We start from the raw sequence: 17302 nt of genomic DNA, 5'->3' as shown, positions 1-17302 counted from the left end.
CATCTTTTGTGAGAATGATAGTACTCTATGGATGTAATAGACAAATTTTGTTTGCTCTTTCCCTTTTCCCATTTATTTTCTCTTCTTCTTTGTTTGTTCTTACTTCTATTCTTAAATTCATGGGTCCTCTCAAATAGGTTTTCACATATTTCATTAAATTTATTAGACTTCGTCACTAGTGAATCTATATTCCTTCTTGAGCTTGCTCATTGGTTGAGTGCTCAGCCTTTTAAAATTCATGCTATTCTACTTCTGGTACTGTCAGTTAGCTAAATAGGAGACTTGCTTCTTAAAGGTCTACTCTATCTCCTATGTTATTATTGTGCACGAGTACTTATTTTGATACTTGCTTTTGTTGTTGTTTAATATGTAATACAACTAAGTGTGAGACTTATTCTTAGGGCTCTTGTCCTATTCTTCATTTCTTCTATTGGATCAAGTTATAATCAACTGATTGAAATGAATTATACGATCAATCTATGAACTTTTTTTAAAAAAAAAATTATTTCATATGTCTATCAGATTCTATTGAAGCTATTGCATATAGTTGGGTTTTTTAAGCATAAGTGGTTTTATGTAAACTATTTTTATCATCATTATATTAAATTGTGTTTGTGTTTCTAAGGAGGTAACTAAATTTTGTTTCGTATCTCTATTAACAATTAATTAGCAAACACAGTTTGGTGTGAACCACAAGAAGAGTTAAATGCTTAAGTTTAGATCACTTATCTTAAGGGTTTAAGCACTTAAATATAAAATAATAAGTTAAAATTAGGTCAATCCAGGTACATTATTAGATGGGCATCAATGTTGTGATTTGGCTCAAATTTTATAATCTCTTTTATTTTTTTTCATAGCACAAGCGTAGTTATTAGATACGTATAATTAATATATTATTATAAATTCAATGAGCGTCCGAATCAACCCGCACCGGTTAATAAGTATATAAGATATAAATGTCTAAAATCTAGAAAGTCAATATTAGATATAAGATATCTCAAAGACATTAGCAATTTAGTTTTCTTTCTAACGGGGAAGATAAAATTTTGCCTTAAAATTTTCAAAATAACAAGATTAGGCTAGGTATCTTCTACATAAATTATACATATTTTACTATTATCCGACCACATGGGTTGAGTCAAGTCGAGTCAAGTTAGTTACTTAGTTTTATCTTATTAATTTAAATTTTAAATAAATCGAATAATCTACATGTAAATCCGATGATTTTACTTCTATAAATAGAGGTGGACATATGTTGATTATTAGCATTAGAAGAAATTTAAATTTAGTCAATTATTATTTTTGTCCTTATCTTCTATCTAGCTGTTAGATAGTTTTATCTTTTTAGGAGTAGATCATAGAAATATTCCAACCTTTCAAGCCCTAGCCACCTCCTACCTCTAGCAACCACCCTACAATGCAGCCATCCACCATCACCCTTAGCCATCCGACAACCACCGCAACGTCGGATGTTTATTATACTACCCTTTCTGACCTATCTCTATTGTTTTATTTTTAGCTTTTCATATCGACTTTCAATTTAGGTAAAACCAGAGCCATTAAAACCCTAACTCAAGAGGCTACCTCTTTCTAAATTTTTTCGTCCTTATTGGATCAGTTCAGGTCTAGTTCGTAACATAATCGATTATTAAAATATGTATATCTAATACAGAAAATAAATGTACTTAGTTTCTGAGAGTCCAATTTTATTATTATCAAAATTTAAAAGTTTTTTTTATGGAAATGCCGGTCAACAATCATAGTTATTTTGGCATTGGCTACTAATTATTAGTCAGCTAAAACTTTATTTAATCCAAGTTTAAATTCTATTGAAAGTATTGCATATAACTTAGGTTTTGACATTTAAACTCTTCTAAATGATTATGACAACGAATTTTGTCTAAATCTTGCTCTCTTTGGTCACTATAAAAAGTTCTCTTTTGACTTAGTAAAAATCAATTTAAAATTATTAGAATTGGATTATACATGATTAGAGGTTAGATCACTAGGTTATTGGTTCACTGAATCTAATAAGCTTTGGTTAAACATAGGCATTTCCTTTTTATAAAAAGGAAAAGAGAATTGGATTATGTTCCTAAGCTCTAGTTTACTAGTAATAAATTCGGGACTTGTCGAGCTCGGTGAAATTAATTTTGAGCATTTGAGTCGAGCTTGAGTCAAGTCGGGCTGGACCTGTTCAATTATTTTGACAGCCCTAATTTTAATCAGGTTAGATAATATTTTTTTTCTTAGAACCACCAAATAGGAATTTACACATAGGCAAATAGTTGAATGCAATTTTAGTTACAAAATTTAAAAGAATTCTTTACATAATTGAGTCTATTGAAACCTTTAAATATATTAGAATTAACACTAACTATGTCTTCAAAATATTATAATTACCACTAAAATTATTGAGCTATTTTTCAAATGCCATTCTACCGGTTAAATTTACTTACGATAGAGTTGATTGGATAGCTATTCGTCGTGTTATTAAAAATATGAACGTTTTACTATCGATTCATTATGCTTTTTGGGTTATTGAGAACCGTAAATCTCTTTTGAACGGGTTACTAATATACAACTAAATCATATATTTTAGGAAGGCCAATTAAACTGCTAATTAGTTGACCAAATTTTGTTATTCTTTTTTGGGTGTTTCTTAATTTCGATTCATTTCAATTCATTTTTGTGATTTTTGACTGATTTTAATGATATTTGGTTTTCTTTAAAAAAGAAAAAAAATTAACTAATTGAGATTAAAATTGGACTAAGGGGCTTCTTCCTTCCTTGGACACGCGGCGCTCAATTAAGGCAGTCGTATCAACAAACGAACACCCTACGCCATAGACGATCCCATCTTTAGAAAGCCTTACGACGAGAGGGGGAGAAAGAGGAGAGAGAGAGAGAGAGAGAGAGAGGAGCCCAAAACCCTAATCCTTCTCCCTCTCTTCCCCCAAAACCCTAACTCCCATGGCGGAAGCCGACGGAGAACCCAAAACCCTAGAACCGAATCCCTCCTCCCCCCAGATCCTGAAGCGAAAGGCCGAGGCGGAACCTCTCGAGGAAACGGACGACGCGAGGAAGCCCAAGGAGTCGCGGGCGGAGGTGGAAGACGAGGAGGAGGAAGTGAGTGATGCAAATGGGAGCGCCCACAACGGAAAGGGGAAGGCGGTTCTCACGGCGGCGGATAAGGGAAAGGGGAAGATGATAGAAGAAGAGGAGGAGGAGGAGGAAGACGACGTTGGCGAAGGCGGCGACGATGGGGCGAGTGATGAGAGTAGCGGTGGGGATAGTGGGGATGAGATTGGACTAGAGGAGGATGGAGATGATAGCGATTTTTGCGACGATCCCTTAGCTGAGGTCGATTTGGACAACATTCTGCCCTCGAGGACGAGGCGGAAAGCACCGCCGCCTCCGGGGGCTTACCTTTTACCTGATCAGGATGGGGATGATGACGACGACGATGATGAGGATGAGAGTGATTAGATGAGTTTGAAGAAGACAATAGGTAATTTGTTGAAAGTGTACTGCATTTTGTATAAAATATTTTTTTCCATAGTCCTAGCTCTGCATGATGTTTGCCTTAGCTATTTGGTTGTAATTATAATTCAAGGAAGAGGTTTCCATCTCTAGCTTATTATTCTTCTTCTTCTATGATAGATCATAAGCCAGCTTATGCTAATTATAGGCAAGATAAGGGGGTTAGCGCTCCCTGATAGATAGGTTGGACATCTGCGCCAACCATTTCAGGAATTGCCAAATCTTTGGGCTGCAGTGAGCTACCTCTAGTGCACGCAGCGCAAACTACTACAAGTTCTCCACTGGAGATAATTCACACAGTACCCTACTCGATCCCTTGTGGGGTAATGCATTCTGCCACTGTGCTGCAGTGCAGTCATAGCTTTGTTTTCAAATCATAATAGTTAAGACTGGATTCCTCGTATGTTTCTCCCTTCTGTAATCTATAGTTAGTTATCATCAATTGCATACAGACTGAAAAGTACTAAAGTACCCAAATTTAACTTTCTTGTTGTTTTCTCGCATTTAGAAGCCTGGAATAGTGTCCATTGAGATAGAATGTGTTCTGCTTCATCGTTGCTTGTTCTTGGTGGCAACTACTTAAATCGGTCAATAAGACAAGGCTTATGTTATTTGATGGTCTAGTCTTGGTTTTGCAAATCTCTACCGCAATTCTTTTATTCACATATTTCGCGAAAGTGAAAGTTTTTATTTTTCAATATCTGACTTATTGAGAGATTGGTACATATGTAGAATTATCACAATAAGTTTAGAACAATGTCCTCCAATATCAAATTTTAATATAAGCTCGGTATAGATTTCTAATATTTGTTATGACTTATGACTTATTATTTCATGCAAGGGTTGGTCTTCATAGAAAAATAATCAGCACTATTATGATGATAAGAATCTATGATGATTGTTGAAGACTATGTGTCAAGGAATTGCTTTTCTTCATGAGATGAAGTCAGATGATTGATTCAATTGTGAAACATAATATTTTTATTCAATAGCAAGAGTGGTTTAAACAATGTATTGAAAAGCGGAAAAGGCGGCCGCCATGGCGGGGCGGCGCACCAGCTGCCCCGCCACTCATCCTGGCGTTGGTAGAAGGCGGTCTACCGCATTGGCGGGCCGCCTGAGCGCTAAAAAGCGCTAGCAGGCCGCGCGGGCCGATAAGGCGGGCTGGCGCTTCGGCCCGCCAAACCCGCCTTATCGGGTTTAGCGGTAGTGGATTGGATTATGTGTTGTTTTTCTGTAGAAGACAATGATGATTCCTTTTCTGTTTGATCTGTCCAACTATATTCCTTTGATGCCATAGTTCTTTCTTATTATTTACTTTCAAACCATTCTGCTTTTTCCACATTCTTCATCCTTCTACTTTTTTGATATATTCCTGCACTTAAATTAAGCAAATATTCAGATGCCGATGTGGAGTATCAATTGAAGTATTTATGCCATGGAAGATTCATGCCATTCTTTTGACTTAATAATTGCTGCTTTTTGTACTTAGAATCCTAAAATTGGAACCATTGAGTCTTATCTGAATTTAAGATGGATACAGAATGATGATGTTGTTTATCACTGTTTTTGTACTTGACTACTCCAATTGTTCTTGATGTGAGTATGTGACACTTTGCTATTGTTGTAACTATATGAAAATAATCTACCTAGCAAATGAGCTGAGTCAAAACATAGACATCAAATTTTTCATTGGTTCATCTTGCCTTCATTACATGGGATGTATGTCGCAATTTACTGAACTTATTGCTGCAAAGATTGATGGCATTCAAAGGAGAAAAAAAAAGTCAATTTATGTCTCATATGTTAAACTTATATGACATTGTAGTAAGCATCTTCTACACAGTTCTTCTATTTTGGCCTGCCAAACAAGCTACTCATAATGAGCAAAGCTTGGTCATCTCAATCACTAAATGAGCCAAACTTGACATTGGCCTAGCTAGGTTGTGTCCCAGCTCATTTAAGACGATTATGTATCCCTTCTCTTGTCAAGTAGGGATTGTACGAGACTGAACCTAAGGTTGTATAAATCTTACATTCGCTGTCAGTTATTTGTTTTCTTTTTGAGTAGTCTGAACTTAATAAGATTCTGCCAAGCTTTGTAACAAACAAGCCAGCATTCTCTCTTGGTGTTGTCATCATTGAGCATTTAAGTTCTACAGGATAATCACTATATGAGGCCAACTTGCTGTTGCTTCATATTAGTCTATGACAAGGATGATATTTTAAAACTAAATTAGTTCATCCTACTCGAGTGCTACCTTCTCTGACAACATTTAGCCCTTTTGCTTCATGTAGTCAAGTGGCATGGTAGTAAAATGTTCTAGATCAGCTAAGTAAGATTGTTATATTCTCGATATAGATCAACAATCTGCTTAATGAATGTGTAAATAACTGTCCTTTCCATGGTTCCAGCTGAAGATTTTCTGATGACATTTTGAGAACATTTAGCCCTTTTGCTTCATGTAGTCAAGTGACATGGTAGTAAAATGTTCTAGATCAGCTAAGTAAGATTGTTATATTCTCGATATAGATCAACAATCTGCTTAATGAATGTGTAAATAACTGTCCTTTCCATGGTTCCAGCCGAAGATTTTCTGATGACATTTCATTGCGTAGGTTCACCTTGTACTCAGAATTTGATACCACAGTATGACTTTTTATTATTTCGATGCTAATGTAATACTCGGTGGTCTGGTTAACATTACTTTACATGTATATAGATTTATTTTACAATGATTTAGACTTCTTTTTTCAGTGGTTCACATAATTATACACACAAAGACACACACGCACGCACATATATAAATACATATATCTACATATGTTTATCTGCCTTCTCTGGGATTTTTTGCTTCTATCTTAGTCGCCTTATAGGAGTGCATCTATCAAGGTGATTTGAAATGCTCAAGTTTAGGGTGCTTTTGTATCTCTTATTAACGAGGCAGATTGATTACCTAAAATCATAATATTAAGAATTTGTGAGGTTAAGTCACTTGGAATTCTTGACTGTCATATGCAGTTCCGTCTGCTAAGTTAATTTAGTATTTTTCATTATGTGCCTTCTGTTGAGCAAGTGGTATTTCCACAATGATATAGTACTTGTTGGAAGATGTACCTGATGTCCAGGCATGCTAGCTGGGAGTTAAGGGGGTTCGTATGACTGACTAGGTCTTCACCGCCTTCCTTTCCAACCCTTGAGTCTTTTGAACATAATGAGCCTTGTGTCCTGTTTATCAAATGTCTAACCTAATGAACTTCCAAAGTTTTCTACTGGCCGTGCGATCAACATTGTGATGCTTGGAAAATCAAATAATTGAAGATCAGTAATCTTGTGACAGGGATTTTGATTAACCAAGTTTGTAAAATACATTATTGAACTGAATGAAGCACTGATAATGAAATTAGTCAAAAGCATGTATGTTAGAACTTAAAACTTGTTACTTAGATCCTGCTTTAGTTTCGTAATTCTTTGAAGCGTCCACTTTCTTGTATGGAATGTTCTATTAAAGTGTTCAAAGTAGCACACTTTTTTTTGGTTTCAGGACATTTAGGATATGTTGAATAATCAATTCTCTCATGTATATATTCAGTATCCAATTGTTGACTTTGTTAAATTCAATTTCTTCATTGCTGTTTGCAAATGTAATTTTTGAAATACTGAGTTTAAGTTCATACTTCATAGGCAGACATTCAGTTACCATCAATCAGTTATCAATTCTTTAAATGTCATAAGAATATCATAGACATAGTTAATTGGTGACAAACTGACAGTAACAAATATTCAACCTTTAACTATATGGAACTTGCTTATTGTGCGCTGTCTGTAAATGCAGGCTGTCTCTAAGTTGGATTTCCCGGATGTACTTACCATCTCTGAAGTATGCAGCTAGCAAATCAACTATTTGCAATTTTCTATAGATTTGACAAACTCTGATATTTATGATGATAAATTACATATGTACTATTCAAAAGCTCTCTGTATTTGTGTGTGGGACCGTGGAATATCTTAAAATTACACCTAGATGATTTGTCCATCAAAATTAATTTTATTGTCGTTTAAGGAAAATTTCAATTTTGTGAGATTGGGCTCTTGCTGATTTAGTATGCTGGCCTATATGTTAAGAAGACCTGATTCTGTGATTGTCCATGCAAAATAATAGATGTTCCTGGGGCTGAGCAGCTGTAGCTGCTCATGAAGAGAGTCAACTTACAAAAAGTGAACACTTCTTTTAAGGGTGTTCTGATGGCCCTTTTTTGTCCAAAATGAAGTAACTACAAATTAAGGGGATGTTTTCTTATGTCTGATCATTCTCATGTCAAATTTACTTCAAGTTGGATGTGTTTGCAACCTTAATGATGTGATCTGTTAGGTATACAAAGGTAAATGTTTGGTATGGATGCCTATCCTCTGTTACATCATCGTCTGGAACTGTTTGAAGTTTGTATTTTGAGTAAAAGTATCAAAGTATTCTTTGGTTCATTGTAAATCTTCTTAATGCAGGAAAATTTTGGTGATCTTGCTTTTCGGTAGCTCAAGGAATTGGAGTCTCTTAATTGGTAGCTCAAGGAATTGGAGTCTCTTAATTTTTCTCAAAGCTTAGGCTACTGTAGAAGTCATCTCTCAGGATAGTATCTGAGTACTCAAGCATCGATTGGATACTTGGCTGAGAAGAGGCGTTAAAAAGTTTTCAAGCTGATTTAGTAGAATAGTGAACTGCTAATCTGTATAGATTCCTGTAACTTTTACTGGATATGACCATTGCATGCTGTAATATTGACTGGAGATGATCATTAAATTCTCTTTCCTAGTTAATAATATTTCTGGTTATTTTTGTTTTAGGCTTGGCTGATGTCTTCTTGCTCTACTGATCATTGTTGTTGTAGGGTTGTAGCGACAGCTGATGTCTTCTTGCTCGATGATTGCCGGAGGATCTGTAACTTGGGAGAGGATCTGTAGGTTTTCATTATGTCAAGGTTCCATATAGTTATCACTTCAGAAATTTCCTCACTTCCTGACTGGACATAGGACTTAGGGCCGTCTCCTTTTATTATTGAGAAAATTAACTTGCTGCCTTCTTGAATGATCTATTTGCTTTTGTGAAAAGGAAGAAAGATTTTGAAGTGTAGTGCTTTCTTTTCAGTACCAAATGAATGACAGAACATTAGAGGGTGCAAGGTTTCTCTATGAATAGAATCTTCTTTTCTATCTTTTGACCTACTGATCTCAATATCGTAGTCTTCCTATTCTGTATTCTTTTTTCCAAAATAAAGTGCATTATGGAGAGATGTTCAATCCTTGCCTGAACCATTATCTTGTACAGTATGAGAGGTTCTTTTCTTGCAAATATGAAATGATAGGAATAAGGATATTTTTATGAGGGGACTATTGCAGCACCTCTACATTTGATTTTTGTGGCTTCAATTGTTTTTGGTACCTTTAATACTCTGTTGATTCCTATATTATATTGCATTAAATTTCTTAGATTACTTTATTATTATATTATTAGTGCCTAAATCATCATAGGTGTGAGAGCCCTTTTTTTTTCCTCTCAAATTTGTTCAGTTTATTGTTTTCTTTGGAGGTAGCACATATATCTACTTTGGCCTTGAAAGCAAGATGGTAGATCAAATTCTGGCATTGATTCTTGAGTGCTTCTTACACCAATCATTCATATATTTTAGTCCTAAAAGATGATCTTAAACCATATAGGTGAACTTTATGAACCTTTATGCATCTTACAGAGTTTAAAAAACAAAAGAAGTTTCTCTCTTCTTTGTGGTGCATAACAATCAAAGAATTAAGTCAACAAAGGGATTAGGAGGAGTGGTTGCACTTTGCTGTGAATTTAATATTAGGGGTCTCTAATCTTAGGTTAGTTACAACCTTTAACATCTCAACACCTAGGTTTTGTCCTCCACTTAGCTTCTTTTTTTTTTTCTCTTTGTTGTTGTTCTTCTTCTTCTTCTTTGTCATGCTTCACATGGCTAAAAATCTAAGCAAAACTATGTGCAAGAGACGTGAATTATAACAATTCTAAAAGAAATCTTGATGCCTTTCACAATCATTCCCCAAAACCTTTTGATCAAGGTATCATTTGACAAGTGGAGCCAAGCTTTTACATCATCCAACCATACCCATTCTTTTCTTTCTCTGCCCAGAATCCAATACTTTGGGTGAGAAGCCATTCAACTCTAAAAGTTTTATATCATCAAAGGAAAAAAAATAAAAAATTAAAACACAATTCTCTCATTATTCTTTTCACCTCTTGAAAAGAATTACTGGAGAGAAATAAGAATTCATATATCCAGGTGCCCTCAGAATTAGAACAAGGATGGATCTTCTCTTTAATTCCTCCTACTCATGAGATGGAGTAGGAATGAAAGAGACAAAAAAGAAAAGAAAAAAAAAAAAAGAGAAGGGGGGACAGGTCAGGAGTCCTTTGCCAGCAGTAGCAGCTCCAATGGGCCATGAACTCTACCAACTAAAGATGCTGCTGCTGCTGCTGCTTTTGAGCATTACAGTCCAATTGTGATGGAGGGGGCATTTTTAACACATGAATCTAGTGTGACATCTTAATTCTTACAGCAGGGATCATCATACTTACAAACAGCACCTTCCATTTTATCTTTTCTAATTTATGTTGGCACCCAACCTTTTTGGATCTTGAGAGGTTGGAATTTTGAAAATTTTGTTAAAAAGATATAATATATCCTATGTTTTATTTTTCATTAAGATCTAGGTTTTACTTTTTGATAAATTACACTCGGCCATATTGACCCCTTTAACTATGTAAATCAAGGAGATGCTCCTACCGGTCGTCATCAGATTTTAGTAGTGGGAAGTGGTTCATATAATTAAAGGCTTTGCTGAAGTTAAGTTTGATGATACGATCAAAGCACTCAGACATACGCAATATCAACACAAATGATAATTCCTCGCCAAAATATTTTCACTAATATATATTATCATAGTATTATTAAGTATATTATAATGTTACATAAAAGGGTTGAGATGGGCAAAATATATCACTTTGTATTTAATAAGGATATAAGTACCGGGAGTGTAAAATATAATTTATCTTAGGTAGGGGGGAGTGGGGGTGGACCGGATCCTTTTTTAAGATCCAAAATCCGACCCGTTAAGAGACACAAGATCCGGTCCACATGTCATACGGAGGTACTGGGTTCGTATACGGGTGTCCCGAAAACCTCGCTACCGTTTAAAAGGGAGGTCGCATTCATGATTGGTCCATAATTCCATCCGAAATGACCAGAATGCCCACCGTTTCCGCTACGCGACAAAACTAGGGTCCACCAAAAACCCCACGAATCCCTCCCCGCCGTCCATCGCCCCTCCCCACCCCCGCCCGGCGCTCCGACCGTCCGATCTCTGCCACGTGTCGGGAGTGGCCATCAGTTTTATTGGGACGTGGGAACGGTGACATTTCCCGTACGGAGGTGACGCCACGGGGAGCCAATCAGAGCCGTCCATCTCATCAGCTCGACCGCCGATATATTCCTATCTCACGGATTATTTTCCGAAATTTTATGCCTTTATAGTGAGTTCTTTACCAAAATAGCCTCATTTTTTTAATTTTTTACCAAAATGATCTACCCTTAATTTTATTTATCAAACGGGGTCTAATTCACCCTAACCCTAATTTTATTTACCAAAATAATCTAGCATTTTTATTGCTAGATAATTTTTTTCTTAAATCACTGAAAGACTAAGTTAAAAAAATTTATATACATAAAATGCTGAACAGATCAACGTTTTAAGACCAGATAAAAATATTAAACTGATCAGTTTAGCGTTTTTGTTAGGGCTACGATAAATTAGACTCTATTTAGTAAATAAGTTTGATGATAGTCTATTCAAGTAATAAAGTTTTGGAAAGGGGCTAGTTAGGTCAAAAACTTATTAGATACTTTTACTCGTTAATAGATATAAGATAAAGTAAAAGATGAAAAAAATATATTTTATAAAACAAATGTATATTAAGAATAAATTACTCCTATATTTATTTATTTATTTATTTATTTTTAATAATTTATTAATAAAATATTATTATTTTTTAGGGTTAATATTTTTATTTCGTTCATATCCCCAATCACACTTACTAATCATTAAAAACTCGATGGATTCCGTTACGAACGAAAGTAACGTAGTCGATGGCACCTTCGGTAATTTTATCAAAGTATGAGGCCAATTTGGGGACATCCCAATACGTTATTCTCCGTTTCTTTTTCCGTCGTTTCCTCTTATCCGCAAACTGGCGGATAGGGACACATGGAACTGGATAAACCGGTGGTAAAGATCTGACGGTTGAGATGTCCCTAATCAGACCGCCGAATTGAATCGGACCGTTGGATCCGGAACCGGAGCTTAGGGTTTCCTTAACCGCGGTTAAGTAACTATAGCGTTGAAGAGAGAGAGAGAGAGAGAGAGAGAGAGAGAGAGAGAGAGGAAAGAAGAAAAGAAGAGAGAAGAAATAGAAGTGAAATTGTTCTTCTCCTCATTTCTTCCTTATTCTTCTCTCTCTAGGCATTAGATCTCATCCTCTTGCAACTTTGTTTACTAATTTTTGGCTTCGGTAGATTGATCTCGGACGCAGTGAGGTCTGGATCCTCTTTCCCACAAATTTTTCTGAGTTCTTCCGATGTAATTTTGGGGCATTTGCACTTAATCGCTCCTCCTCCTAGTTCAGGATGTGATCTGAGGGGAAAAGAATAGTCTTTCCTAGATTTTCCCATGGATTTAGTCAGAAAACATCTGTCTTTTAGTATTTAGAGCAATTATTCGGTCGTTTGTGGAGTAGATCTAGTTAAAGGAATCTTAAGTTGAATGTTGCTATCTTTATCTTTCTCATTGCTATTTCTGGTAGCTGTTCGAGGAATTTAGCAGAAGATCTGAGCTAAATCTAAGCCTAACCCGAGGATATGTTCTTGTAGCACCACGAATCTGGAGTAGGAATGGAATGCTAGGTGAGAGCCGCGATCATTTGTGGTACTATTCCTGGTAGTTGTTGAATGAATTCAGCTGCAGATCTAAGCCGAACCCAACCCATATCCAAACCTTAACCCTAACCCTCGCAAGGGAAGAGATTTTTGACTGCAAAGCCACCATGACTTACTTCCCGGAGGAGGTGGTGGAGCACATCTTTGATTTCCTGGGCTCGCACGGCGACCGGAACACGGTGTCGACGGTGTGCAAGGCGTGGTACCGCGTCGAGCGGCTGAGTCGCCGGAATGTGTTCGTCGGTAATTGCTACGCCGTCCGGCCGGAGCGGGTGGCGGCGAGGTTCCCCCGGGTGAGATCGCTCAGCGTCAAGGGGAAGCCCCACTTTGCGGACTTCAATTTGGTCCCACCCGATTGGGGAGGGTTTGCGGCGACATGGATCGAGGCCATGGCCCGGGGTTGCCCGGGCCTCGAAGAGCTAAGAATGAAGAGGATGGTGGTCTCAGATGAGTGTTTGGAGCTATTGGCGCGATCCTTCCCTAATTTCAAGGCTCTTGTTCTTGTTAGCTGTGAGGGTTTTAGCACTGATGGGCTCGCGGCGATCGCAACTCATTGCAGGTGAGTGAGCAACTTGTTGTTCATTTCTACTAAACAATTTGCACTAGATTAAGTTTTCACTTGGTTCATTCTACTATAATGTGCTCTTCTTCTCATTTGTTTTATATTGTAACTAGTAGAGTGATTGAAAATTTAATAAGTGAAATTTTATTTCTTCCCTTTTAGTACTGGACTTCATTATTGTTTGTTTTGGTTGACTACCTTCATGTTGTCATCTTTCTCACTTGTTCAAAAGATACCATTTTTGTGCAATATGGCATAGAAGACTTTTTGAAAGGATCATCTTCGATTGCATGAGTCTTATGCAGCGGAAAAAGTTAAATTTCTCTACCTGCTGAAATTTGTATTGCAAGTCTCTCTATCATTTGATTTGGCTTGTTCTGCAACTTTTGAGTCCATTAGTAGAGCTCTGAAGGATAGTTTGACAGCTAGCTGTAGAATCAATTCTCTTGGGAATCTTCTCAGCTTTGGTTTAAGAAACCATATCATGTTTCATTTCGTCAGAAACAACCGGAGCTTAGGGATTGGAGCTTCCATTGTTATCCTTTACCTGCTGTATATAGTTAGTTCTTTTTATCGGTAATATTCAGTTCGAGAACTAATGGGACCATCTATCTTTGATTCATCTGAGAGCAGAATTTAAGTTGTTTTAGAGTAATATATTGATCAGGCAGTTTTGATGCCATCAGATCATACTGGTGCTGTTGTATCTGGTTCTCTTTTTCTCCGGTTGACATTCCTTTCATTCTATTCAGATAGATTTGTTGATCGAGACATTTTTCTCTTTCTTTATTTTCTCTTTACAAGGTCTCTTAAGGAGCTAGACCTACAGGAAAATGAGATGGAGGATCGTGGGCCTCAGTGGCTTAGTTGCTTCCCTGATTCCTGTACTTCGCTCATATCTCTAAACTTTGCCTGCCTGAAAGGGGAGGTGAATGCTGGAGCATTGGAGAGACTTGTTTCTAGGTGCCCAAACCTTAGGAGCTTGAGGCTTAATAGGGCAGTATCTGCAGAGACATTAGCTAAGGTCCTCACAAAAGCTCCTCAGCTGGTGGACTTGGGAACAGGTTCATTCATGCTCGATCATCGTTCTGAAGCCTTTCATAAGCTGTTCGATGCCATCCAAAAGTGCAAATCACTAAGGAGCTTGTCAGGATTTTGGGATGCTTCTCCTCTGTGTCTTCCTGCTATCTATACCATCTGTGCGAACCTGACTGGTCTAAACCTCAGTTACGCGCCAGCAATTCAGGGTTTTGACCTCATCAAGCTGATCCGTCATTGTTGGAAACTTCAACGCCTCTGGGTGAGATCTCGTCCCGTATCTTGGATTGTTATGTTCTTTCCATGTTGAGAAATAAGAATAAGTAGTTAATAGCTAGAATGCTACTGCAGGTATTGGATAGCATTGGAGATAAAGGATTAGCAGTTGTGGCTTCTACTTGTAAGGATTTGCAAGAGCTAAGGGTATTCCCTTCAGATATCTATGGTGCAGGAAGTGCCGCTGTGACAGAAGAAGGGCTTGTTGCTATATCTTCAGGATGCCCAAAACTGAATTCTTTGCTGTACTTCTGTGACCAGATGACAAATGCTGCCCTAATAACAGTCGCCAAGAATTGCCCAAATTTCATACGCTTCAGATTATGTATTCTTGAGCCAAGGAAGCCAGATGCTGTGACTAACCAGCCACTGGATGAGGGCTTTGGGGCAATTGTGCAGTCATGTAAAGATCTAAGAAGGCTTTCTTTATCAGGCCTTCTAACAGACCAGGTCTTCTTGTATATTGGGATGTATGCCGAACGGCTTGAGATGCTCTCAATAGCATTTGCAGGAGATAGTGACAAGGGAATGGCATATGTTCTCAATGGGTGCAAGAATCTTAGGAAGCTGGAGATAAGGGACAGCCCTTTTGGTGATGCTGCGCTTTTGGAGGATGTGGGGAAGTATGAAACAATGCGATCCCTTTGGATGTCGTCCTGTGATGTTACATTAGGGGGTTGCAAGGTCCTTGCATCAAAGATGCCGAGGCTCAACGTGGAGGTCATAAATGAAAGGGATGAAAGTGATGAATTGGAGGAGAACCCTAGCGATCTCCATAAGGTGGAGAAAATGTACGTCTATCGGACCATTGCCGGACCAAGAAATGATGCCCCAGATTTTGTTTGGATTTTATAGAGTTAGGCTGGGATGCTGGGCGGCTGTTTTTAGTAGTCGAAAGGTAATGCATTTGAGCTTCACTCTGTTTCATCTGTTGATCTTTAGTAGTACTACTACTATCTTGGCTAGTTTGGGTTGTAGATTGGAAGTAGGAAGGCTGTAACTCTAGACCCAAAGATTGTAGTTTTCCTTTTTCATGTAATACTTCTAGGTATTTGCATCTGTAATGGTAGTTTGGTTGATCTATAACATTGTCTGCTTTTCCTTCCTCATGGATTGCTCTTCATCTTTTCATAAAATTATTATACCTTTGCTCTTGTTAGTTATTGCTCCTTTTCTCATTTTCCTTCTTTGACCTGCCATTTGGTGTATAGAAATAGCTATAAATTACCATTACCTTTGCCTTATAAATCTAAACCTCTTCTTTAATTCTTTCTTTCAATTCTCTTCATCTGGTCACTCTACCAAACCCTAGATTAAGAAAGGGTGAAGTGGAAGTGATACAACTATTCCAAGTGATCAGTGTGTCAGAGGGTGGGGGTGGTTGTCTTTTATGTGATTCTAAAAGCTACATCTGTGCCCTATGTAGCAGCAAAATCATTCCTTCCATTATCCTTTCTTGTGTTTGGTCACAGCCCATTTTGGCTCCTTTCTCTTTACCAAAACCTCTGTACATCCTGATAGCATTTACCAGCTTTTCTGCAACCCCTCCTCATTTCTTTTTGACGTTTCCAATATTTGGATTTGGAGGATAGCTCAGTAGCCACACAGAGGAGGATCTTTTAGGACTTCCAAGTCTTCAATATATTTGCCATTATAAACTTTCTCACTCATGTTAATCATTTGGCAAATACTTAAATATACTTTTAAAAATTATAATCTTACTATAATAACCAGTTTTCATACCCGTACCGGTTTCAAAACCACGTTCGGTAAGAAAAATAATATATTAGTTAAGAAGATTTAATTACGTGTGCCTAACTTTTAAATTTTTTTATTATACCCTTAAATATCTTAACCATTAAATCTTTATTAAACTATTTTTTTATTTCTCTCTTAAATATAATTATACCTTAATTATATGAGATATCATTTAATATTAAATAATTTAACTTTGATTATTTGGAGATAAACTTTAATTTAAATATAATTCTCTATCTCTATTTATTAAAATTTGATTTAATGGGAGATATATGTAAATAATCAAAAAGATAAAATGTAATTAAATTTTCATAAGTTAATTATAAAAGACATCAATACCCTTATTTTAATATATATACATTACTTTTAATATATATGTCTTTTACTTAATAAAATATTAAGATAATATAATTATCAAAAAATAATGTGCAAAATTATATATCTAAAAAAAATTACCTACTGAATTAATAATATTTTTCATTCCTATTATATTCTTAAAGATCTTACCCAATAGATCTACATCAAATTTATTAATAAAGAATTAATTCTATTACATGGAAGAAATCCTCTGATAATTTTGTTTTGGTGTTACATAACTATGTTTTGTAAACCCTTACCTGACCCAATTCAAATTAAAAAAAATTAAAATCTGGATATTATTTAAAGATTTTTTTTAAATATTACTTTAACTTTTAAATGATTCATCTGTGGTTTTTTAACCTTATCTTCGATAGAATACTCAGATGGAGACTCATGAATCATGATCACTTCACTGTAGAATAACTTTCAAACTAGTTTAATTATGCTCTCCTTTGTTTGGACTTGCATAATTTTTTTATCAGTTTAAATTATTATAGTGTTTAGTTATAAACTAATGTACATTAAAAAGTAATAAATTTATTAAAAAATGATTAAGAGAGTGGGCAAGAGTGAATGGAATAATAATTGATTAAAGTGATAAGATTTAAACTGCAACATAGTAGTTATATTTTGTTAGTAAATATTAAATACTAGATGGAAGAAGATAGGAGAGAGTAGGTATTAATAAACTAGTATCCAGATGAGCTATTATTTAGTTATTATATTAGAATAATTTTATGCTTA

At 36.2% G+C, this 17302-nt stretch overlaps 2 protein-coding genes across 4 annotated transcripts; both read left to right on the top strand.

Annotated features, from left to right (window-relative positions):
- Positions 1–2880: 2880 nt before the first annotated feature.
- Positions 2881–8811, top strand: LOC140767225 (uncharacterized). Of its 3 annotated transcripts, none has more exons than XM_073107075.1 (2): positions 2881–3511; positions 8431–8811. In XM_073107075.1, the coding sequence occupies exon 1, from the start codon at positions 2974–2976 to the stop codon at positions 3487–3489; it is 516 nt and encodes a 171-aa protein (XP_072963176.1). In that variant the 5' UTR covers positions 2881–2973; the 3' UTR covers positions 3490–3511; positions 8431–8811. The 3 variants fall into 3 exon arrangements, with proteins under 3 accessions (XP_072963176.1, XP_072963185.1, XP_072963168.1); XM_073107084.1 differs by lacking the exon at positions 8431–8811 and adding an exon at positions 7380–8001; XM_073107067.1 differs by lacking the exon at positions 8431–8811 and adding an exon at positions 8048–8388 and having other exon boundaries at positions 2884–3511.
- A 3210-nt stretch (positions 8812–12021) lies between these two features.
- Positions 12022–15549, top strand: LOC140758786 (transport inhibitor response 1-like protein Os04g0395600). Its single transcript, XM_073095085.1, has 4 exons — positions 12022–12165; positions 12499–13123; positions 13931–14426; positions 14516–15549. Exons 2-4 carry the CDS (start codon positions 12672–12674, stop codon positions 15293–15295), a joined length of 1728 nt encoding a protein of 575 aa, XP_072951186.1. The 5' UTR covers positions 12022–12165; positions 12499–12671; the 3' UTR covers positions 15296–15549.
- Positions 15550–17302: the final 1753 nt, after the last annotated feature.

This window comes from Typha angustifolia, chromosome 1 (assembly GCF_048772165.1).
Source record: "Typha angustifolia cultivar Huaian chromosome 1, ASM4877216v1, whole genome shotgun sequence".
Lineage (NCBI taxonomy): Eukaryota > Viridiplantae > Streptophyta > Magnoliopsida > Poales > Typhaceae > Typha > Typha angustifolia.
The sequence above is the reverse complement of the archived record's forward strand: the minus strand, read 5'-3'. Positions and strand labels throughout refer to the sequence as shown.